The 24,735-nt window shown below is 37.1% G+C and overlaps 1 protein-coding gene across 3 annotated transcripts in view; it reads left to right on the top strand.

Moving 5' to 3' along the window:
* Nucleotides 1-22,104, top strand: part of SEC22A (SEC22 homolog A, vesicle trafficking protein) — a 74,819-nt gene extending 52,715 nt beyond the window's left edge. Inside the window, exons 6-7 of one of the 3 annotated variants that reach the window (XM_040250407.1) lie at nt 8,204-8,269; nt 18,288-22,104. In XM_040250407.1, coding sequence (XP_040106341.1) covers nt 8,204-8,269; nt 18,288-18,488 — 267 coding nt within the window. In that variant the 3' untranslated portion in view covers nt 18,489-22,104. The remainder of the gene's footprint in view (nt 1-8,203; nt 8,270-18,287) is intronic. The other 2 variants (XM_040250408.1, XM_040250409.1) reach the window with 2 other exon arrangements.
* Nucleotides 22,105-24,735: the final 2,631 nt, after the last annotated feature.

Raw genomic sequence — 24,735 nt, 5'->3', positions numbered from 1 at the left:
TTACAATGCCCAGTACTGAAGTTTTTCTTTGGTATCTAAGTTCAGACTGGGGAGGTTTAGGATGAGTACAGCTTTTTTTCAAGTTGGTAAATTTGATTTGGTATTCACAGTAACGTGTAAATTAGATTATTTTCGCTTATTTCCATACTTTGTTCTGAGTTTAGAGATGTTATTGTGAATTGACACCTCACAAATGCATAAGCTTTTATCACATTGGGCTTATTTTTCCTGTGTTCTTTTAAGGATCAGCCTTGGAATGATGATCTTAATTAGACTGATGCCAACCAGAAGTAATTCACATGTGGTGCACTAGGAAAAAAAACGAGTATTCTGATACAGAAGTAGAAATGCTGACCCGGAAGTCAGAATACCTGGGTCACATTTGCTAATAGCAAACTTTGTGACCTTGGATGGGTTATTTTACCTTCTTGGATATCATTTTTCTGTTTTGCAAGAGGAAAGTTTTAGACTACAGAGGCTCAAGGATCACTTCATTACTACGGCTCTGATTCTAAAATTGTTTGTTCAGTTCAGTTCAGTTGCTCAGTCATGTCTGACGTTTGTAATGGATACTATAACTAAAAGTCAACTTGCTTTTATTCCTGGAGTTCTTTATTTCCCATAAATTTGTTACTACCTTTTAAACAAAATTGTGTACCTATTAAAGCTCAATGGAAGTTTTTATTTCTTTAGTAGCATTATATCTTGGAGAAGGCAATGGCACCCCACTCCAGTACTCTTGCCTGGAAAATCCCATGGATGGAGGAGCCTGGTGGGCTGCTATCTATGGGGTCGCACAGAGTCGGACATGACTGAAGCGACTTGGCAGCAGCAGCAGCAGCATTATATCTATGTTAAGATGCAATGATTGCTTTCTTCAAAAAAATAAATGCGTTTTTCGTGTGTTCTGTGCATAAAGAGTTGGAAAAATATAAAGAAGAAAAGAAAAATCCCCCAATTTTCTCTTGTTTTATTAATATCTACCATATATATACACACACATATCATACCATTATGTAACTTTGTGTCCTTTTTTTCACTGAAGTTTAAAAAGTAAATGTTTCTCAATTATTACAGACATTTTAATTGTATCATTCTAATACATTTTGTGGCTATCATAGCAAGCTTCTGCTTACCTTGACATCCTCATTTTAAAAAATTCTTTCCCTTTATTAATTATTTTTCAAGCAGTATATTGGTACCCTAGCAGCCTCTGAAGGTGAATGTGATTTTTAAAATTTTGAACTCTTTACTTCAGCTCTTTCTCCCCCACCTCACCCTTAATCCCATCTACTCATCCTGCCCCCACTGACTCCCACTTTTGTCTCTCTCTAAACCTCTGCCCCATGTTTCCCCATCCTGTAGCTATTCATCTATTTTTCATATGCTTCCTCTCTACTGGCTCTGTTCTCTCAGCTCATAAGTATGCTATAGCCTGCTGATCTTTAAAACAAACACCCCTAAAAAACTTCTTGATGTATGTTCCCTTCTAATATTTTGAAAGCATAGACTACACTTGTGCCCCTATTCCCTTACCTCTGTTCTCTTGGTTTACCATGATCCCTTTCTGCCCTTCTAATTCTTTCAGTGACCATTAAGTTCACCAGTGTCCTTTGGGTCACCAGATATTGCAGCCACTCTAGAAGCCTTGTTTTATGTGTCCTCTCTGTCTCATCACACATGTTGTTCAGTGCTTGCTTTTGAAAATAATTCATTGTTTGAATTAAAAAATAATGTTTATTTTAGAAAACTTAGAACCAAATAAAATAGATTACTTTATTCTTGACATAATCTCATCCCTTCATTGCCATGAAACAATTTTTCCTATTGTATTTTTTCTCCTTTCTCTTCTTGTTGTTCAGTTTATCTGGTAAATTTCGTCCTCCACCTGTCCTTTAAATTGTAGGGTTTGTGTCATGTGCTTGGCTTTATATTCTTTAAAGTCTACATCTTCTTGGATATTTTCATAATGACTTTTTAAAAAGGTAATGCATGTATATCTACAGATATCAACAGTCATGCATACACAAGTAAAATATGTACATGGTAAATTTCAAAGCCTGTAATTTTCATAATAGGCAATTCTCTTCCTATTTCTCCTCTCTAGAGTCAACCACCGGTATATCCTTCTAGAAAGACTATGTGCATATGTTAGTGAAATGAAGTGAAAGTCGCCCAGTCGTGTCCGACTCTTTGTGACCCCATGGACTATACAGTCCATGGAATTCTCTAGACCAGAATACTGGAGTGGGTAGCTGTTCCCTTCTCCAGGGGATCTTCCCAACCCAGGAATTGAACCCAGGTCTCCTGCATTGCAGGTGGTTTCTTTACCAGTGAGCCACCAGGGGAGCCCACATATGTTAATAAATATGTATTTATATATTTACTTATATATTCTTTTAAAATTATTCCTTTGTAAATGGAAGTATATTATTCATATTGATTTGAATCTTTTTCCATCTAACTATGTAAATCATTTCATAACAGTATATAGAGATTCTTGTTAGTGACCAAAAAGCTTTTTTTTTTCATTTGTATCCCTGTTTCCCCCACCACATAGCATTTTATTTTGACAGAATTCAAACTTACAGAAAGGTTTTAAAAAGCAATACAATTAACAGCTACCAAACCATTCAATGTCACAGTAATCCAAGTCTATGCCCAACCAGTAATGCTGAAGAAGCTGAAGTTGAATGGTTCTATGAAGACCTACAAGACCTTCTGGAACTAACACCCAGAAAAGATGTCCTTTTCATTATAGGGGACTAGAATGCAAAAGTAGGAAGTCAAGAAACACCTGGAGTAACAGGCAAATTTGTCCTTGAAATACAGAATGAAGCAGGGCAAAGACTAATAGAGTTTTGACAAGAGAATGCACTTGTCATAGCAGACACCCTCTTCCAACAACAGAAGAGAAGACTACCATCTTTTGCAGCCAAAGGTGGAGAAGCTCTATACAGTCAGCAAAAACAAGACCGGGAGCTGACTGTGGCTCAGATCATGAACTCCTTATTGCCAAATTCAGACTTAAATTGAAGAAAGTAGGGAAAACCACTAGGCCATTCAGGTATGACGTAAATCAAATGCGTTACGATTATACAGTGGAAGTGACAAATAGATTCAAGGGTTTAGATCTGATAGACAGTTCCTGAAGAACTCTGGACGGAGGTTCATGACATTGTACAGGAAGCAGTGATCAAGACCATCTCCAAGAAAAAGAAATGCAAAAAGGCAAAATGGTTGCCCGAGAAGACCTTACAAACAGCTGAGAAAAGAGAAGCTAAAGGCAAAGGAGAAAAGGAAAGATATACCCATTCGAATGCAGACTTCCAACAAATAGCAAGGAGAGATAAGTGATCAATGCAAAGAAATAGAGGAAAACAATAGAATGGGAAAGACTAGAGATCTCGTCAAGGAAATTAGAGATACCAGAGCACAATAAAGGAAAGAAATGTTACGGACCTAACACAGGCAGAAGATATTAAGAAGAGGTGGCAAGAATACACAGAATTATACAAAAAAGATCTTCATGACCCAGATAACCACGATGGTGTAATCACTCACCTATAACCAGATTTCCTAGAATGCAAAGTCAAGTGGGCCTTAGGAAGCATCACTATGAACAAAGCTAGTGGAGGTGTTGGAATTCCAGCTGAGCTATTTCAAATCCTAAAAGAAGATGCTGTGAAAGTGCTACACTCAGTATGCCAGCAAATTTGGAAAACTCAGCAGTGGCCACAGGACTGGGAAAGGTCAGTTTTCATTCCAATCCCAAAGAAAGGCAATGCCAAAGAATGTTCAAGCTACTGCACAATTGCACTCATCTCACACGCTAGCCAAGTAATGCTCAAAATCCTCCAAGCCAGGCTCCAGTAGTACTTGAACCATGAACTTCCAGATGTTCAAGCTGGATTTAGAAAAGGCAGAGGAACCAGAGATCAAATTGTCAACATCCACTGGATCATGGAAAAAGCAAGAGAGTTCCAGAAAAACATCTACCTCTGCTTTATTGACTATGCCAAAGCCTTTGACTGTGTGGATGACAACAAACTGGAAAATTCTGAAAGAGATGGGAATACCAGACCACCTGACCTGCCTCCTGAAAAATCTGTATGCAGGTCAAGAAGCAACAGTTAGAACTGAACATGGAACAACAGACTGGTTGCAAATCAGAAAAGGATTATGTCAAGGCTGTATATTGTCACCCTGCTTATTTAACTTATATGTAGAGTACATCATGAGAAATGCCGGGCTGGATGAAGCATAAGCTGGAATCAAGATTGCCGCAAAAAATATCAATAACCTCAGATATGCAGATGACACCACCCTTACGGCAGAAAGCAAAGAAGAACTAAAGAGCCTCTTGATGAAAGTGAAAGAGGAGAGTGAAAAAGTTGGCTTAAAGCTCAACATTCAGAAAACTAAGATCATGGCATCTGGTCCCATCACTTCATGGCAAATAGGTGGGAAAACAATGGAAACAATGAGAGACTTTATTTTGGGGGGTTCCAAAAAATTTAGGGGGGCTCACTGCAGATAGTGACTGCAGCCATGAAATTAAAAGACACTTGCTCCTTGGAAGTAAAGCTATGAAATTAAAAGACGCTTACTCCTTGGAAGAAAAGCTATGACCAACCGAGACAGCATATTAAAAAGCAGAGACATTACTTTGCCAGCAAAGATCTGTCTAGTCAAAGCTATGGTTTTTCCAGTAGTCATGTATGGATGTGAGAGTTGGACTATATAGAAAGCGGAGTGCTGAAGAATTGATGCTTTTAAACTGTGGTGTTGAAGACTCTTGGGACTCCCTTGGACAGCAAGGAGATCCAACCAGTCCATCATAAAGGAAATCAGTCCTGAATATTCATCAAAAGGACCGATGCTAAAGCTGAATCTCCAGTACCTTGGCCATGTGATGTGAAGTACTGACTCATTGGAAAAGTCCTTGATGCTGGGAAAGATTGAAAGTGGGAGGAGAAGGGGACAACAGAGGATGAAGTGGTTGGATGGCATCACCGACTTGATGGACATGAGTTTGAGTGAGCTCCAGAAGTTGTTGATGGACAGGGAAGACTGGCATGCTGCAGTCCATGGGGTTACAAAGATTCGGACACAACTGAGTGACTGAACTGAACTGTTACATACCTACCATTCTTTCTTCCATTCTCTCTTTATTTACTTTTTTTTTCTGAATCATTGGAAAGTAAAAATTTTCAGTATTATGACAGATTTATTCCAAAATTATTCAATATGTCTGTCTTTAGGACTAGAACATTCTCCTGCATAATCACAATACCTTTATTAAACCAAAGAAACTGAAGACCAATGTAGTATTAGCTAATTATAAAATCTATTTTCAGATTTCACAATTCATATTTGATCCCAAATATCCTTTATATTTTTTCCTCTCTCTAGTCTATCAGCCAGTCAAGAAATATATTTTGTATTTCGTTGTCATACTCCTTTTTTCATTTAACTACTATTTAAATATTTGACTACTAAACTAGATCTCTAGGTTAAGCTCTTCCCTGAAGCTGACTTAAATGGCTACTAAACTTATTTTTTGGATATCTCACGAGCAACTCCAAAATACCTGAGTCCAGAATGAGCTCATTTTTCCTTCTCTCAAGCCCATTTTTCCTCCTATATTCCCAGCTTAGTGTTTGTGTATGCTTAGTCTCTCAGTCGTGTCCGACTGTTTGTAACCCATGGACTGACTGTAGCCTGCCAGGCTCCTCTGTCCATGGGGATTCTCTGGGCAAGCATACTGGAGTGGGTTGCTATGCCCTCCTCCAGGGGATCTTCCCAACCCAGGAATCGAACCCAGGTCTCCCACATTGCAGCATCTGAACAACCAGGAGAGGCCAACTTAGTATATGTATCATTCAAATATTGCCTAAATAGGAGACCTTGGAGTCATCCTGTCCTCGTAAAACTGTGCAAGCTACTCCGTTTGCCTGGAATTCTTGTCCTACCTTGTCTACTGGTTTATCCTTCAAGATGCAAATTAAGCTTTACTTTCTGTGACAAACCTTCCCTGATCCTGTTTTTCTCCAGAATTAAATGTGTCTCCAGTATGCTCCCTTAGTACCCTGTACATACACCTATCCCATCAGTTACCACTTTGGATGTAAATTGTTACTTTCTATATCTGCCTTCCTGATTAGAGTTGAGCTTCCTTATTTTATGTTGACTTGTTTTCTATCCTTGGTTGCAAACATAGTACTTGGGCCATCAGTGTTTAGTGAATGACTATTTCTTGAATGGAAGAATATGTTTATAAATATTCTCTTTACTAAGTGGAAAATTTTCCAAAGCACAACTCAATTTGGCATTCATTTGTTGAATTCCCACTTTGTGCACAGTTTCTTGCAAGTAGTAACATTTATTTTCTTCCTTGAAGGAAGGTTAGGATCTCACTGAGAAGACAAGGCTGGTACATTAGAGATTTAAACAATATTGAAAGGTAATCCTAATTATCTGATAAATGGTGCACACAGTAACCTCTGGGAAGGAAAGATTAGTGAATGTTTTTGAATACTTACTGTGTCAGTTACTGTTCTTTGTGTTTCCCAATATTATTGATATTTCACTGACTCTCTACAACTTTTATTTTCAAAAAAGGGAATTGGAGTTAAATATTAATAATAGTCCATGGTCACACAGCTGGCTAATAAGTAAAGATTTGAACCCAGTTCTGATCTACTTCAGAAACATGCTGTTAAGTGTTCCAAAGGCAATTAGGAGAGTTATAAAGTGATACTGTAGATTTAGGGAAAATATAATATTCGATTTTAAGACAATAATGAAATTATTATATAGCCCCACAGTTAAAGGTTATGTAATGATTACAAATTAAGTGGTTGAGAAATATTTAGTATCTTGAGAACATGTTTTATATGATCTAGTGTGAAGTACTAAAATACATAAAAGTATGATTCCATTTTTTCAATGTACATATCCTTTTGTACAGAAAGGATTAGAAGGAAGTACATAAATGGTTAGCAGTAATTCTCCTAAAATTGTGATATTATGTACTATGTGAGTTTCTCCTTTGTAACATTTTGTATCAGATTCTCTACAATGAATATGAACTTTTATAATCAAAAAAGATCATTGAAAGGATAGAAGAAAAAACAATCAAGCAGAACTTATTTAAAAGTCTTAGAATTATTAAAGTAGAAGGGCTTTTTCTTGACCTTCCTTGTCTCTGGTATAGAGCTGGTCTAACCATCCCAGACAGATTAATGGTTTCTATTTTAAGATCCTCTCACTAGGGTAAGCCATTTTCTTTCTGCCTTATAGGCACTTCTGTTGTCCAATAGCAAATGGAAAAGGAATGTCTGCTTTATGTTATTTCAAGAACTCATGGTCATGAAAGACACTCCCATGTCTTCTGAAAATTTTTATTGTATATAGAGATTTTTTTTTTCTAAAATAAAGGCCAAATTTAATGTTTCTACCTAAAAGAAAAGAAATGTGATGCTGCTGCTTGGGCTTTATGTTCTACTCCATCAAAAGACTTGAGAAATACAGATATTTAAAAGGAGCCAAAAAGGAGTAGAAAAAAATGGGTTTTTACATGTCTCCATCAGTTTTCTTTTAAAAGAAATACTCTTATGCATAATCTATCTCTGTTTTTCCTCTGAGTGGTTTTAGCATAATACATGTGACTGAATTTCCTCATTGGGATTTAGCACACTCTAGTGGACAATAGCTTTTCAATTTTAGTTGTCTTTTTAAAAAAATGTTAATCATGTCAAATGACTTCATTGGACAGTTCCGAGATGTGCTAGTTCTAGATGTAAACTATCAGTATTTATTTGAGTCAAATAGTAATCCCAATAAGCAGGCCTGGCTTTATAGGCTGCTGGGGTATTGTATATTTTCATATGGTTTCTTTAGTGGAAAGTAGAGACACGTGAGGCATGTTTAATGCTACACAGAAACTTGTTTCCATTGGCTTTCATCTTCTCTTGGGTAAGATATAATTGATGGGGGAGCCCAGACCTAGAGGAACACTGGTAGTCTTCCCCTACCTCACACTCCCAGGTTTTATGTTTCTCTTTTAGGACTCTTTTTTTTTATATGCCACTTTTGAAAATTTTGACCATTTGTGCATAAAGGTCATATCCTATCCCAATGGATTGTTTTTGGAAATGGGCTTCCACAGAAAGACTAACTTTTTATTTTATTTTTGCAGAGTGATGGTGAGGACTTTAATTACATTGTTGCATTTTTTCTTGGAACAGCAGCCTGCCTTTACCAGGTAGGTTCTCTCTCATTTTTAAGAAATACCTTCCTGTCATTGCTCATTTCAGGTGTCATTTCTAATTAACTTCTTGGGCACTTAAAATAAAATAATGTCTGAGTTCTTTGCCTCACTTTTCAGTTGAGCCTCTGTAAGCTTTGTGACCCTTTTGAATGAACATAGATCCCAGTGAATTCAGTGTTAACCCTCTTCCTGTGCTGGGGCTTCATTGGCAGCAGGTCATCAGCCTATGGCAGTAAAGGCTACTTCTAGATATTCCGGTGACTTATTATTCTACTTGCAGGCTCTGCTTTTACTCCAGGTTGAGAATTTTGTATTTTTGAGAAGGTCTGTGAAGAGGGAACAGCAAAAGCAGGATTTTAGGATATTTAATTTAGCCATGATGAATAGGGTAGATTGTCAGAGCAGAGAGACTACAAGTAAGGATATTAGTTTTGAGGCAGAAGGTAATGAAAGCCTAAGTTATGGTAATAGCAGAGAAAAGTGAAAGTGAAAGTCACTCACTTGTTTCTGACTCTTTGCAACCACATGGACTGTATAGTCCATGGAATTCTCCAGGCCAGAATACTGGAGTGGGCAGCCTACCCCTTCTCCAGGGAATGGCAGTAGGGATAGGAAAAGAAAGGACGCTGAGAAGGAAGACTTGCTGAGATTTGAAGGCCAAGTAGATCTGAGACTTCAGGAGAGAGGAGGGTTTGTACCTGAATGATAGGGAGATACATACTCTCATTTCCAAGACCAGAAGAGGCACAGATGAGTTAGAGAAGGGAGATTTAACCATGCTGATTACCCAGATTCAAGTCTTTTTGCTGAAACATGTTAGAGCAAGCAAGGCCTTTTGACTTAACACTTATAGGTGTCACATTTCTCTGTCTTGCATAGAAAAATGTTAGATTCAGTACTACAAATAAAAGGGTACCTAAAACTCAGCAGAAATCTTTAGGGAAATATATTAAAGATATGCATTTGTCTTTTATGTAAAGACATTAGAAATTTTAGTTTCAGTGGCCCCATTTTTTTAAATTCCCCTAATTTTTCTTAATCATTTATATTAGCTTTAGAAATTGTTTTTCTGTCAAATTTGACAGATTGAGTTATAATGAATGACATTTCATTCATACAGGAGATATGAAAGCTTGTCTTCATTGATGTCACAAGTATTTTAATTTTATGAAATATTCTTGTGCAAATTTCGTCCTTTAATCTCTACAGTCTATCACAGAGGGTATATTATCCTTACTTTTTTGAAAAAGAGAAATCTGAAGCAGTTTCAATATTATCCTGAGATCACATAGCCAGCAAGTGGTAGAGTCAGAACTGAACTGGGTCTTCAGATTTTAAATGTCATATTCATTCCACTATATCATGCTATCTCTAAGCAAAATTTATATTTGCATAACTTTTATAATGCTGTAAGTATATAACTTAATAACTTATATGCACTATTTCATATTCTAAAACAATGTGAGGTAAATATTGACTTTAAAATAGTCTCATGAATGATTATCCTTAAAAAATATACTTTTAGCTGTTTTACCTTAATGAAATAATTTTAAATGCTAATAATAATGCAAAAATGTGTTGAGCTCTTCCTTTGTGGTAACCCCTTTACATTCCTTATGCCATTTGATCCTCAAAGAAAGCCCCACACTAATCCTATCATTATCACCATTTTTCACTGCAGCCTAGACAGTTCTTACAGTCAGTCAGTGACTTGAATCTAGGTGATCTTAGAACCAGTGCTCTTGCCAAGGATAGGCATACCTCTGTTAACTTTCTCAGAACAGATGAAAGTATTGATAGTTTTAAGAGTAGCCTCATGGTGGAGCAATGTCACCCAGGTCTTCTTTTCACTTGAGAAGTAAACAGATAAATACTTTAAAAAAGAAAAATTAAAAAAACAATGTCCTTCATATTGACACGCTTGAAACTGAATGCTTTCCAGATATGATTAGCATATTCCTATGATTTCCCCATAGGAAAAATTAAGTGATTAGCTTTTACCATGTGATGTGCTGTATCTCCAATTTCAGGATATTTTTAAATCTCCTTTAGATCAGACCTCACAGGCCACTACTAAATGGTTTGTTGCCTTTTCCTCCAGGCTCTGGATACTTACAGAATCACAGGGTTCAGTCAGATAGAGATCATCTTGATATGGAGCATTTACAATAGGAAATCTGGGAATTCCCTGGCAGTTCAGTGGTTAGAACTCCATGCTTCCACAGCAGGGGGCATGGACGCAGTTCCTGATCTGGGCACTAGCATCCTGCAAGCTGCATTGCATGACCAAAAACATAAAATAGGAAATCAGAAGAAACTAGAGATTGTACTTTTCCTTCTGTGTTTTATTTTGGAAACCTTTAGACTTATAGAAAAGTTGAGAAACTGGTGCACCTGGAATCACCAGTTGTTAGCATTTCACAACATTTGCTTTATCTTATTCTTTTTTTGTTTGTGTATGTATGTGGGGTATATACTCATTGTTTACAATGTAAGTTGCAGATAAAATGAATATGTGAAGTTGTTTTTCTTTTTAGACTTTTTATTTTGAGACAGTTAGACTCACCTGGAGTCATAAAGCATGCTTATATAACATTTATCTGTTTCCCCCCAGTGTAACCACCTTGGAAAGCTATAATACAACATCACAATGCATACTGATGCTGTCAAGTATATAACAGTCCTTACCATAAAGACAGCTCATGTTGCCTTTTATAGTTCCCTCCTGCCCCAACCCCAACCCCTCTTTAATCTCTGGCAACCACTACTGTGTTCTCCATTAATATAATTTTCTCATTTTGAATGTGTTATATGAATGGAACCATATAGTATATATAACCTTTTGTGGTTGGCATTTTTTATTCAGCGTAATTCTCTGAAGGTTTATCCATGCATGTATCAATGGTTTGTTCCTTTTTATTGCTGAACTGTATTCCATGGTATGGCTGTACCACAGTTTGTTTGCTCTTTCACTCATTTAAAGGACATCTGAATTGTTTCTAGTTTTTGGCTATTATAAATAAAGTTGCTATAAACTTTCATGGTTGGGATTTTGTGTGAAAAAATTCTTCATTTCTCTGAGCTCAGTGCCCAGGAGTACAATTACTGGGTCATGGTAGTTGCATGCTTATTAAGAAACAAACTGTTTTCCAGAGTAGTGTATCATTTTACATTCAGCATCGTGTGAATGATCTAGTTTCTCTGCATCCTTGTCAGCATTTGGTGTTGTCTGTATTTTTTTTTTAGCCATTCTGATAGATGTGTAGTGATAATCTCACTGTGGTTTTAATTTTCATTTTCCTGGGGGCTAATGATATTGAAAATCATTTCATGTTTGTCACCTGTATATCATCTTGGGTGAAATGTCTGTTCATGTCTTTTGCCTATTTTCTAATGGGATTGTTTGTCTTTTACTGTTGAGTTTGAGAGTTCTTTATATATTCCAGATATTAGTCCTTTGTCAAATATGTAGCAAATGTCTTCTCCCAGTCTTAGCTTATCTTTTCATCCTCTTAAGAGTCTTTTGTAGTTCAAATATTTTAAATTTTTCTGAAGTTTAATTTATCAGTTTTTCCTTTTTTTCCCCTCTACTGAGTTGCTTTTGCACTGAAAAAATCTGTTGGGCATGTTTATGTGGATCTGTTTCTGGATCCTCTATTCCGTTCTGTTGATCTATGTGTCTGTTCCTCTGCCAGTACCATACAGTTTTGATTACTTCCACTATTAGTAAGTCTTAAAAAAAAAGATTATTTTTATTTTTTGGCTGTGGTAGGTCTTTGTTGCTGCACATGGGCTTTCTTTAGTTACGATGACTGGGGGCTGCTCTTCACTGTGATGTGTGGGCTTCTCATTTTGATGGCTTCTGTTGTTGCAGAGCACAGGCTCTAGATGTACAGACTTCAGTAGCTGTAGCACATGAGCCCAGTAATCCTGGCACACAGGCTTAGTTGCTCTACAGCATGTGGGATCTTCCTGGACCAGGGATTGAACCAGTGTCCCCTGCATTGCAAAGTGGATTCTTAACCACTGGACTACCAGGAAAACCCTAATAAGTCTAACAATTTTCTTAATAGTTATAGAGCTGTTCACATAATTGTTTACAATGAATGGTTTGCATTTTATGAGGAAATTGTCCATTTCACTTAAGTTATCAAATTTGTGTGTGGGATGGTTGTGGTATTCCCTTACTATCCTTTTGATGTCTATAGGATATGTAGTGATATTTCTTATTTCAGTTCTCATATTGATCATTTGTACTTCTCTTTTCTTGATCAGTCTTATTAATTTCATTGATCTTCTCACAGAGCCTGTTCCTTGTTTTATTGTTTCTTTCCTATTTTCTATTTTATTGATTTCTGCACTACCTCCATTGTTTCTTTCCTCATGTTTGCTCTTGGTTTATTTGACTCTTCTTTTCCTGGGTTCTTGAGGTGAGAGCTTAAATTATTTGATTTGAGAATTTTCTCTTTTGTAATGTGTACATTTATTATTACAGATTTCCCTCTTAGCACTTCTTTAGTTCCATTCCATACTTTGAGATGTTGTACTTTCATTTAATTCAGTGTATTTAAAAATTTTGTCCTTGCAGTTTCCTCTTTGGCCTATGGATTATTTAGAATTGTGTCGCTTAGTTTCCAAGTGTTTGGATATTTTCATTTTCTTTCCATTATTCTAGTTTGATCCCATTGTAGTTTGATAACATATTCTGTGTGATTTCAGTTATTTTGCATTTGTTGAGGTTTGTTCTGTGGCCCAGAATATGTTTTGTCTTGGTATCTATTTCATGGGCACTTGAATAGACTGTGTATTCTGTTGTTGTTAAGTGAGTGTTCGGTAAATGTTGATTTGATTCTGCTGGTTGATAGTGTTGCTCAGTTTTTATATGTCTTTGCTGATTTTTCTGGCTAGTTCTACCAATTGCTGGGCTTCCCAGATGGCACCAGTGGTAAAGAACCCACCTGCCAATGCAGGAGACTTAAGAGATGCAGATTTGATCCCTGGGTCAAGAAGATCCCTGGAGGAGGAAATGGCAACCGTTCCAGTATCTTTGTCTAGAGAATCCCATGGACAGAGGAACCTGGTGGGCTATATGCGATCCATGGGATCCAGGGCGTCCATGGGGTCACAAAGAGCTGGACATGACTGAAGCGACTTAGCATGCATGCACACTCAGAGGAATGTTTAAATTTTCAACTATATTTGCGTATTTGTGTATTTCTTATTTGAGTTCTATCAGTTTTTGCATCTCTGTTGTTTGCTTCATACACATTTAGGATTACTGGATCTTTTTAATTGATTGATCCATTTATCATTATATCCCTCTCTGTCCTTGGTTATTTTTACTTTCTTTGAAATATTTTTACTTATTTATTTTTGGTTTTTGGCTGCACTTTCTGTTTCTTAGTTTCTCAACCAGGGATGAAACTTGTGCACCCTGCAGTAGAAACATGGAGTCTGGACCACCCGGAAAGTCCCAAAATATTTTTATGTTTATCTAATAGTAGGATAGCCACTCATGCTTGCCTTTGGTTAGTGTTTGCATGCTACACCTTTTTCCATCCTTTTACTTTAAACTTGCCTGTATCATTTGAAGTGAGTTTCTGGTAGATAACATAGAGTTTGTTATGCTTTTTAATACATCCTGTCAATCTCTATCTTTTAATTGCTATGTTTAAGCCATTTATATCCAGTGTAGCTATTGACATGTTAAGGCTTTTGTCTGCTATCTTATTTTTTGTTTTCAGCTTTTTCATTTTTCTGTTTGTGTCTTCCTGTGGATTACTTGAACACTTTTTTTAGAACTCCATTTTGTTTTACCGTTTTGTTTTATCTGTGATGGTTTTGAATGTATTTCTTTGGATGACTTTTTAAATATTGCTCCCTACATTTTACTTACTCAGTTTACTGATGTCATCATTTTACTAGTTCAGGTGAAGCATAGAAATTGTAACTCCTTATATCTCTTTGTCCTTCTCTATTTATAATTGTCTTAAATATTTCCTCTACATATATTTAGAAACATATCAGACCTTGTTACAATTTTTACTTCAATCATCAAACATAATTTAGAAAATTCTTAAAAAGGCAAAGCTAGTCATTAACATGTATTTTTGATGTATTCCTTTTCTATCCAGTGTTGCAAGGTTCCTTTTTTGTTTGGTTTCCTTTCAGTCTAGAGAACTTCCTTTAGCCATTCCTTTAGAGTATATTTGCAGGTGATGAATTCTCTTCGTCTTCTGTCATCTGCTGCTGCTGCTAAGTTGCTTCAGTCATGTCCGACTCTGTGCAACCCCATAGATGGCAGCCCACCAGGCTCCCCTGTCCCTGGGATTCTCCAGGCAAGAACACTGGAGTGGGTTCTGTCATCTGAGAATGTCTTTATTTTTCCTTCATTCCTAAGGGATATTTTTGTTGGATATAGGATTCTGGAGCTAAGAGCTAATTTTCTTTCAACATTTGAAAAATGTTGTTCCACTCTTATCTGAACTTCATAGCTTCTAATGAGAAATCCATTGCCTTTTTAATGCCAAGTGGAGGTGAATTTCTGCAGTCCTTCTTAGTCTCCAGTGATACACCATGGGGTGGGGTTGAGGGACTCCTACCATCCAGTGGAAATCAAAGTTCTGGCTTCCCACTTGCCTTCTCTGAAGCCCTGGAGAATGAGAACATCTCCTTAGAGCATTATAGGCTGCCCCCATAGGCTTTGATGGGGTGAATGTGGGTGGTCACAGTGTGTGTGTGTGTGTGTGTGTGTGTGTGTGTGTGTGTGTGTGAATGTGGGTGGTCACAGTGTGTGTGTATGTGTGTGTTTTGGCTTTTTTGGTTTATTTTGGTGGTGTTTGGCTGTAGTAGAATAGTTGTTATGTACAAGTTTCTATTGTGGAAAATCGCGTCACTCTTGGTCTTTTGGCTAGAGAAAGCAAAATTTTATTGAGTTTTGTTTGTTTTGTTGGTGTGCATCCAATGGTTTTCTAGTTGTCAACTTCTTCAGCTCCAAGTGTGGGGTATATGAGGCAAAACAAACAAACTTAGGTAATTTACCAGTGTGTCATTCCTTGAGACTTAAGGTCCTTAGCCTGTCTGCCTTCTTTTTATCATCCAGAGTCATCCGATACTTGTTTGATATATAATGTCCAGGATATTTAGTTGTATGCAGTGGTAAGAATAGAGGAAAGTACATCAACTCCATCTTCCCAGAAGCAGAGGTTCCTGCAGGTTTTTTTTTTTTTTTTTCTTTTAAAGTAAGTTACAAACATCAAGATATTTCACCTCTGGAAACTTCAGTGTGTGTCTTTTGAGAACAGAGACATTGTTCTGTTGTACATAGCTGTGATACCTTTATCACACCCAAGAAATTTAACGTTGATACAGTATTACCTAACATAGGATTCATATTCAGATTATGTTGTCTCTGAAATGTTCTCTATAGCTCTTTTCCTCTGATTTCAAATTGTGCGTTGTGTTTGGTTGTTGTGTATCTTTTAACCTACAATGCCATCTCCTGGCCTTTTTGTTGTTCTATTTTGTTTTGGTCTTTCATAGCCCTGACATTTTTTAACAGTCCCAGCAAATACCTTATAGAATGCCCCATAATCTAGATGTGTCTCTTGTGATTAGATTCAGGTTAATTATTTTGGTGACCATACTATGTAGTATAGTATAATATATTCCTCTAATTACATAAGTCAAGAGGCATGTAATAAATTTGATCATTTGATTAAGTGATTGCCTAACAGATATCTCCATTGCAAAAGTATCTTTTTCCTCTCTGTAATTAGTACGTAATCTGTGGGGTACAGACCATTATCTTTAAAGCCTTTGAAAACCACAAATTAAATATTTATTTTAAAAAAAAAAACAGGTAATCTAGCTCTTCTTCATAGTAGAATTTTCCAGTTAATAAATGTAGAGAATGATGGAAATTGAAAGTGACCATTTGGCAAACACTTGTGGCAGGCAGGAATCATCAATAGATGCTAAAACTAGTGGGCAAAAGTATGATGGGATAGAAATCTACATTATCTCAAAGTATCTTCCCACAGGATACTGATTACAAAGGGAAAAATAGTAACTGGCGGAGAAACCTGTTGGATACCACCTTACCAAAAGATCAAAGTTAATAAGTAATTTGACACATCACATATTACCTTTTTGGTATTCTTCTTTCCAAAATTGGATATCCTCTATTCAATTTTGAGACAATATCAGCTGAACCAAAATTAAGGGCCGTTTTACAAAATAACTGATCAGTACTCTTTAAACTGTTAAGGTCACAGAAAACAAAGAAAGGCTTGAGCTGTTAAAGATTCAAGGAGACCTGACAACTAAATTAAATATGGAGTCCTGGATTGGATTCTGGACCAGGAAAAGGGTCTTATGGGATAGCTGGCAAAACTCAAGTGAAGTCTTTAGGTTACTTAATAGTATTAAAATCAATGTTAATTTCCTGTTTTGATGATTATACTGTGGTTATATTAGGATAACATTTGGTTGGGGTGAAAAGCTTTTGCAACTTTTCTTACATTTAAAATTATTTCAAAAGAAAATTTCTATTCTTTTCAACTTTTTAAATTCAAAACACTCCAATAAAATAAATTTTTCCAGTTAAATTTTGCTTGGATAGCAAACACAGGCCTGATTTGTATAAGAACCAAACACATTAAGCAGAACATCACATTCTTTCTGTATTGTCACAAACACTGTAATGTTCTTCCTGTTCTGAAGTCTGGATATAAATCTCACACAGAGTCCTGCACCTCTTTCCTAAGACTTTGTGATCATATGTAACTCCTATATATCCCAGACTTGGAATTTTAGATACCTTCTAGAAAACAGTTCATTGATTCAACAGATTTTTATTGTGCACTTATTATATACATACCAGGCATTGTTTGGGCTTCCCTGGTGGCTCAGAGGTTAAAGCGTCTGCCTGCAATGTGGGAGACCTGGGTTCAATCCCTGGGTCAGGAAGATCCCCTGGAGAAGGAAATGGCAACACACTCCAGTATTCTTACCTGGAGAATCCTATGGATGGAGGAGCCTGGTGGGCTACAGTCCACTGGGTTGCAAAGAGTCGGACACGACTGAGCAACTTAACTTTCAGGCATTGTTTGGGGCAATGGAGAAAAGTGAGTGAACAAGGCAGTTAAAAACCTCTCCCTTCATGAAGCTTGGATTTCATTGGAAGACTATAGATGACAAAAAAAAAAATAAGCATATTTTTGAAGTATGTTAATAAATGTAATATAGAGAAAAATAAAGGAGGAAAGGTGAATGCCAGGGTTTGCGTGCAGGAGAGTACTTTATCTTCTAAATCAGCACTCATTGCGTTCTGTGTCCCATTTTAAAAAATCTTTTTTAGAACATAACTACTTGATTTTATATATATAAATACATATATATTTATATATAAACTTTATAATCTGTCTTCTCCCAGTAGAATATAAGCTCCATCTGAGTGAGGTCTTTGTTTACTTAAAACCAAAGAACAACACCAAACAGATAAATAAATTTCCATTGAATAAATTCTCCCTCAAGTGTTCTCTCAGGTCCTAGTTTAGCCCCTTGGACTCAAGTAAATATTTGTTGATTTCATTAATATACAGATTCAGGTTATATGAGCCCATTTTGCTGAATAACAAAATGTATGTATGAGTTTTTTTAACTTTTCTGGGATAAGAACCCTTAAGATCCTAAGACTGCTTCTTAGTTGCCTGTCATCTTGAGGAATTTGTTTAGCTTGTTTGCATGGAAGTTTATCTATTTTAAATATAATACAAAACGCTTTTCCTTTTGAAAAATGAAAAACATAAAAGGAGAAACCTATTTCCCTCTTAAGCTGTGGAGCTTTCATAGCTGAATGTCTTAAAGATATTACATTGTCTTATCTGTAGTTGAAAAATCCCCTTACTTCACTCTCATATTTCACCCTGTGGCCTGTTAAAGTTTTATAGTTGCAGCATCCATTTCTTCCTATAACCCTAATCATCATTTATTTTTATATTTTCAACAGTGTTATTTACTCGTCTACTATACCAGCTGGCGGAATGTCAAATCTTTTTTGACTTTTGGTTTAATCTGTCTATGCAACATGTATCTCTATGAACTGCGCAATCTCTGGCAGCTTTTTTTTCACGTGACTGTGGGAGCATTTGTTACACTACAGATCTGGCTAAGGCAAGCCCAGGGCAAAGCTCCTGATTATGATGTCTGACACCATCCTTCAGACATACTGCCTTGCCTTAAAGAGGAAAAGGAAGGACACTACCACTGTGATGAAGAAACTGTTCACCACAAATGAGAAGCTCTGCTTTCTTTCTCTCCAGCTGTCTTTTTAAGTCAGCATGGCATGCCTGTGAGCATGCAATACCTGGTAGGTAAATTCCTCTCAGCAGAATGTTGGCCATGATTATCATTCAGAAGATGAAGAGCCCTCTCTACAGGGCAATGGCAGTGAAAGAACAGACAGATGCCACTGGAAGACTTGGCCAACAGCTCTCAATCATGGCTGGAGAATTCAGTCAGGAAGTGTGTGGTACTTGCTCTGAGAACCAAGCAGGAACTCTACAGCCCTAGTTTGCCTTTGTGAGGCATTAGTATAGACCAAATAAAAGACGCTGCAGTGAATTGGAAAGTTTATGTGTAAAACAAAAGACTCGCTAAATATTAGATCATTTGCACATACATTGTGCCATGAGTCTCTGAAGTCCAGATTGGTGTGGAATGGTTTCTTTTTCCTTTTATATTTTTGCTTGAATCTTAACTCTGGAAATCACCTGATGTAGGAGAAGGCTGTGGTGAGCTCATCCCTGGAGCATCATAAGTATTGAAAACACAGTGACACATGTTTCTTTCCTAGACCACATTTACACCTTCTTTTGAAATCACTTTTTAAAAATATGTCATTAGGCTATAGCCATTATTTGCCAAACTTCAATTACTTAAGTATTACTATTACATATGGTATTATTTACTTAATATTTATCTTTTAAATTTTAAAATATTTTAAAAAGAAACTAACCTCTACTCCAAGTGAAAAACCAGCATCAGTTTGCCATTAAAAAAGAGAACTAAAGAATAAATTAAAAATAAAACAGGATGTTGTTAGATTCTAACTGGATGCTAATGACTGCCAAGGCTCTGAATCCAAGAAGCCTACTCTTTCTTTGTTGCAGTGAGAGATGTTAGCTAGCCCCCAAATGGGCTCTTTCTGTGGAATTATCAGAAGTTTAAAAGAAAGTTATAAAGGAAATGACATTCACACTGTGATTCAACATTATTTAACTCTGTGTTGTGTATCACCTAAAGTCATCTCACAAGCCACCAAGTGATATGGGTCCTGCCCTGTGGAAACACTGAGTTGTTCTAAGAGTCAGAAGGTTAACTCCTCTCTCAGCACTTCTTATTATCCCTCATAGTATTTCATGGCTTCGAGGAGTTAAGCACCTACTATCTAAGTGGTGCTTTTCGATAACTTTGTAAAGATTGTTTAAGCAGTTGTGAGTTATTAGAGGAAGCATATTTTGGTTCTTTTAGCAAAATCTACAGCTCTTCTGGTTTTGAGGGCTTCCCGGTGGCTCAGATGATAAAGAATCTGCCTGCAGTGTAGGAGACCTGGTTTGATCTCTAGGTCTGGAAGATCCCCTGGAGAAGGGAATGGCTACCCACTCCAGTATTTCTTGCCTGGAGAATTCCATGGACAGAGGAGCCTGGTGGGTTATAGTCCATGGGGTTTCAGGGAGTCAGACAAGGACTGAGAGACTAACACTTTCACTTTCTGGTTTGGAAATCATCTTCATGAGTGATTTTCTTGAAGAAAGATTCCAATTAAGGAATTCATAAGGTTTGAAATTTGATATCCAGAAAAACAGTGGACTCATTACATATAATTCATGTTACTGGGTATATTAATTAAACAGAAAAAAATGTCCAGAGGGGTAAAGTCACCAAACTGCATTGTTTCCAGAACCAGTATATATAGGTATGCTTACAATGAGAAATCCTGCTTACCTACAACCTTTTTGCTACACTCTCCTTTTTAGGAGAATGAGGCAAAAGAAGACAGTGAAAGCTTACGGTTTGGAGGATTTATTTAATACAAGAAACTCCAGTTCCCTCCAATTTTCTACCCCTAAAAAAACTGCAAAGAAATTATGAGTATTCTGAGAGATTATCCCAAGGTACCACATGATCCTAAATCATCAAAATAAAATTGATTTATGTTTGGTGTTTTGTAGTTGCTTGAACCGGAAAGTTAACTTGGTTCACTTTACTTTAGAAAGTAAAACTTGAGAAAGTTTTTTATAAACTAATGGTTAAAGCAAGAAGAGTTTTCTTGTAAATAGTTGATTAACCAGAGATTGGAGTATTCTGGTTCATCGAGATTTTGCTGTATATTGATACTTTATAGCTCTCTTACCAGTTTGGTTCTTTTTATTATTGAGTCATAATGTCTGGTATTAAGCAAGCACATTTGAAAACTCACCAGCTATCTTTAAATCCTTCATTTGTTTTTTGTTTAGTTTTTTCACCAGCTATTTTGGATAAGGGGATGTTTATATTTTAATGTAAAAAATGAAAACAGGTATAAATAATGTTTTATGTATAGAAATGTTTTCTTTCATTATTTGGTCCCTGCATCTTTGCGTGTTTATACAGCTTTCCTGCCTCTGTCATGTTGTTGCCAAAGAAAGTATGACTTTAGAAAGATAAATTTTTGCCATGAATGTAAAGAAGTTTTTAAGCTCTTGAGAGAGAATCACTTAGGCCTCTAATGTGTATGATGGTGATACGTTGCATTTATATTGCAATTGTACTTCTAAGGGCACCTACCTAATCATAACGGGTCTTCTACTGTCGAGGAGGTACTATTTTCCCAATAGGAAAGAGGACACTATGATAACCAGGAGTTAATGTCTTACCTAGGGTCAAGAGCAAAGCACACACAATCTCTAATCTCTTAGCCCAGGGTTGGGCTAATGAAGGTAGCTAAGATTATATTAATGAAGATAACTAAGATTATATTCAGGAAATATGTCTATTCTTGGTAAAATTGAAGTCCTGGGGACTTCTTAAAATAATGAGCTTTAGCCCGCTATTGTATCTATTTGTATATTTTCTTACTTAAGGTAATTCTGAAATATTGCTTTTGATTAAGATGTTCTGTGAGGGCAAAGATACTCCCTTTTATATCCTAAATGTATTTGCAATATTTGCTTGCTTTTTTCGGGTGTGTATTTGAAGTATATCTGGCCTCTTTGCCAAAAGAATTTGGGAAGCATATCCAAAAAAGACATACACAATAATGGTAATAAAATATGAATATTAAGGGAAGAAAAGCAAAACCAATGAGACCGGAAGGAAGGGTGAACACATTGCTGTTACTGAGTATAAAATTTGATTCTTGAATTTCTTGAAAGTCAAAGCTAGAAAAAGGAAAACAAGTTTTGCCTTGATTTATATCCGTAAGTCAGAGCGTGTTTGTCAGAGAAGATGTCTTCCTGATGAATTCAGGTAAAAATATTTGCACTTGGCAGTCTTGTGAAATGCTAAAAGGAACAAAATCCTCAGCTGTTTTACAAACATTTCCATATTACAATTGTGCCTTGGATCCTCAACTTTGTACCAGCTTTCAAAGGCTTTCATTTCAGGGCTTTTTTAAAAATGTGTTTAATAGAGGATTTTGTTCCAGTAAGAATTCTGCTCCTAAGCTAAAAGCAAGTATCCGTGTTAAAGCTTGAAAATCCATTTAAGACAAATGCCTTGACACTTGGAAAACCTTTACCCAGTTTTGTAATTTTATAACTTATATAAAGTGAATCTGCTGCCTCTGGGTTAGCACATTTGTTTTGTATTAAATATTGTCTTTTTCACAGTGGAATCCATTCTGGAGAAATGCACAGCCCCATTTCTTCTGGACTGTGTGTGGAATCTCATAGAATTCTGATTTGTCAAGCCTCCACAGAGACCAGATTTGTCGGGTGAACCTTTAACCCTCCTGTCTCAAAAGTGCTTCCTCCTGGGGTTAGCAGCCTACCAAAAAGGCGTACACTTGGCCTTTATTACAGAAGATTTACTGAGTAACCCAAGAACCCGTTCCAGGCTGTTGGATTTCCAAGAGACACAGCAAATTGTGTGTGTGTGTCCACTATTCTTTTTGCTGTTTTAACAGACTTTTTATTCACTGTAAAATAGTTTTAATAGAGTATGTAGTAAAAGAACAAATTATTTCAAAATCAGCCACCACTCAGACCAAATTGAACACTTAGCTGTACTACATATTACAGGTCACTCTTCAGGGCTTCCCTGGTGGCTCAGACGGTAAAGCGTCTGCCTGCAATGCAAGAGACCTGGGTTTGATCCCTGGGTCGGGAAGATCCTCTGGAGAAGGAAATGGCAACCTGCTCTAGGACTGTTGCCTGGAAAATCCCATGGACAGAGGAGCCTGGAAGGCTTACAGTCCATGGGGTCACAAAGAGTCAAACACAACTGAGCAACTTTACTTTCTTTTCAGGGCTTCATTCTTTGTCTGTGGTCAAGCCTTTGTATTTTTCTCCTTTATATCTCTAAGGAAATGGAGTCTTTCTTTCTAAAAATACTGTGATAAAGTCAAATCTAAATTTGGGGTTAAATTGCCTTTAGGAATATCCTGGCCTAAAGTTAATAGAAGAAACCTTTCCAACTCCCAGGGTTATAAATGAATTGTGCAGAGACCATGTCCGCTGAGGATTTTACTCTTCTGGTTGTACTGACTAGGGTCTGATGATCTTCATCAATGTCCTGGGATTGCTGTTGAATGCTGGCATATTGTAGCCTTCTGTTTGAGCAGTGAGCCTTTCAAAGAGAAGTGGTATCCGTGGCTGCCACTCTTGCAACATCTCTTCCTTGGGTGGCCAAGCTTTCTAGGTTTCTTTATTCAACAAGTGAAATCACAGTGCCATAGCATTGTGTGGTTGGAAGCCACATGGCTTGTATCCTCCTTGCCTGTTACAGTGAGTGGCATTGACATGAGTGCAAACGTTTTCTTCTGCGTTGGTGATGCTGATGTGTAAAGAATAGTCTCAACACAGTGGAGGCTAAAGAATCTCAAGGAGAGAAAAGGCTTCATTCTCAAAGAGTTCCTAAAGTCAATACTGTAACCTTATGAATTTTTCCTGGTGTTTCCTTGGCAACAAATGGTGTTTTCAGCCCAGCCCCACCCACAGTTCACATTTGCCCTTTTCTCCTACATCCCACAGTATGGCAGTGCAAGCATCACACACAAAAGCGCGTTCAGGCTCCATCTGATAGTGGGAAATAGGGCTCATCAGTTCTGTCTCCTGTCTGGTCCCAGCAGCCCCTTCCCAGCTCTGCCTTGGTTACCTGCCTCCTTGTGCTGGTGAATTTCTTTGAGGCTGGGTTTTCAAAGGGACTTTGCCTAAAGGTGAACAAACAACATTTTGCCCTTGCCCTTTGAATTCTTCCAGAAAATTGGGAGATACCAAGGGAAAATTTTATGCAAAGATGGGCACAACTAAGGACAGAAACGGCAAGGACCTAACAGAAGCAGAAGAGATTAAGAAGACGTGGCAAAAATACACAGAAGAACTATACAGAAAAGGCCTTAATGACCTGGACCTAACCACGATAGTGTAGTAACTTACCTAGAGCCAGACATCCTGGAGTGTGACGTCAAATGGGTGTTAGAAACCATTACTATGAACAAAGCTAGTGGAGGTGATTGAATTCCAGCTGAACTATTTAAAATGCTTAAAAATGATGCTATTAAAGTGCTGCACTCTATGGCAGTGAATTTGGAAAACTCAGCAGTGGCCTTAGGACTGGAAAAGCCCAGTTTTCATTCCAACCCCAAAGAAAAGCAATGCCAAAGAATATTCAAACTTACGTACAGTTACGCTCATTTCACATGCAGGCAAGGTAATTCTCAAAATCCTTCAAGCTAGACTTCAGTAGTATGTAATCCAAGAATTTCCAGGTGTACAACCTGGATTTAGAAAAACCAGAGAAACCAGAGATCAAATTGCCAGCATCTGTTGGATCATAGAAAAAGCAAGAGAATTCCAGAAGAACATCCACTTCTGCTTCAATGACTATGGTAAAGACTTTGTGCAGATCACAACAAAATGTGGAAAATTCTTAAAGAGGTGGGAATACCAGACCACCTTACCTGCCTCCTGAGAAACCTGTATGCAGGTCAAGAAGCAACAGTTAGAACCCGGCATTGAACTATAGGCTCATTTAAAGCTGGGAAAGAAGTACATCAAGGCTGTATATTATCACCTTATTTATTTAACATATATGCTGAGTACATCATGGGAAATGCTGGGCTGGATGAATCACACACTGGAATCAAGATTTCTGGGAGAAATATCAGCAACCTCAGATATGCAGATGATACTACTCTAACGGCAGAAAGTGAAGAGGAACTAAAGAGCCTCTTGATGAAACTGAAAGAGGAGAGT

This window comes from Oryx dammah, unplaced genomic scaffold (genome assembly GCF_014754425.2).
Source record: "Oryx dammah isolate SB20612 unplaced genomic scaffold, SCBI_Odam_1.1 HiC_scaffold_2, whole genome shotgun sequence".
In the NCBI taxonomy this organism is placed as follows: Eukaryota; Metazoa; Chordata; class Mammalia; order Artiodactyla; family Bovidae; genus Oryx; species Oryx dammah.
The sequence above is the reverse complement of the archived record's forward strand: the minus strand, read 5'-3'. Positions and strand labels throughout refer to the sequence as shown.